This window comes from Sinocyclocheilus grahami, unplaced genomic scaffold (assembly GCF_001515645.1).
Source record: "Sinocyclocheilus grahami isolate Dianchi unplaced genomic scaffold, SAMN03320097.WGS_v1.1 scaffold7367.1, whole genome shotgun sequence".
Taxonomy (NCBI): domain Eukaryota; kingdom Metazoa; phylum Chordata; class Actinopteri; order Cypriniformes; family Cyprinidae; genus Sinocyclocheilus; species Sinocyclocheilus grahami.
In genome coordinates, this window is record NW_015511434.1 from 7,332 (window position 1) to 8,000 (window position 669).

A 669-nucleotide genomic window follows, 5' to 3' on the forward strand; every position below is an offset into this window, starting at 1 on the left:
TGTGTGTGTGTGTGTGTGTGTGTGTGTGTGTGTGTGTGAGTCGGTCTGAGGGTGTGGGTCGAGATCCTCTCAACACACGCCTGCACAGAAAGATAATGCCATGCGTTTACAGGAGATATACCATGATGGAGCTCAGTGACTGATTATCTGTCCCAGCCAAGAGAGTCCGATGGCGTGACAGAGACAAGCTGCTCAGCGCTGGAGAGAAAGCAGCTTTAGGTCGCGTGCTCATTAGCTGCTGTATAGACGTGACTGGCATCCTTCTGCCCCGTTTGCAGCAGCCGGCTGTGTGAAGAAGACAGTGATGACAGACCAGGAGACGCTCGATGTGGGCGATCCACCTCCAGCATACATGATCTTCCTGCTGGTGTTTCTCTTCTTCATCACTGGCCTTCTGGGATTCCTGATCTGTCACTGTCTGAAGAAGAAGGGCTACCGCTGTGAGCTGGAGGAGGACGAAGAAAACCGTGAAGACAAACTGGGGGCAGAGCAAGATGGCAAGTCATTTCAACCTTTGTTTAAAAAAATGAAATCCATACGTGTCTAAAAAGAATGACATTAAACTACAAATCCAAATTTACAGCAGTTTACAGATAGACATATGCACTTAATGCCCATGTCAGCAGGCAGAGGTGGAAAGTCCAGGGGTCAGAAAGTAAAAGTCCTGCC

The 669-nt window shown here is 49.0% G+C and overlaps 1 protein-coding gene across 1 annotated transcript in view; it reads left to right on the top strand.

Moving 5' to 3' along the window:
• Positions 1–6: 6 nt before the first annotated feature.
• Positions 7–669, top strand: part of LOC107577819 (RELT-like protein 2) — a gene marked incomplete at its 3' end in the record, with an annotated part of 2,383 nt that continues 1,720 nt past the window's right edge. Inside the window, exon 1 of the mRNA XM_016263851.1 lies at positions 7–497. Coding sequence (XP_016119337.1) covers positions 305–497 — 193 coding nt within the window. The remainder of the gene's footprint in view (positions 498–669) is intronic.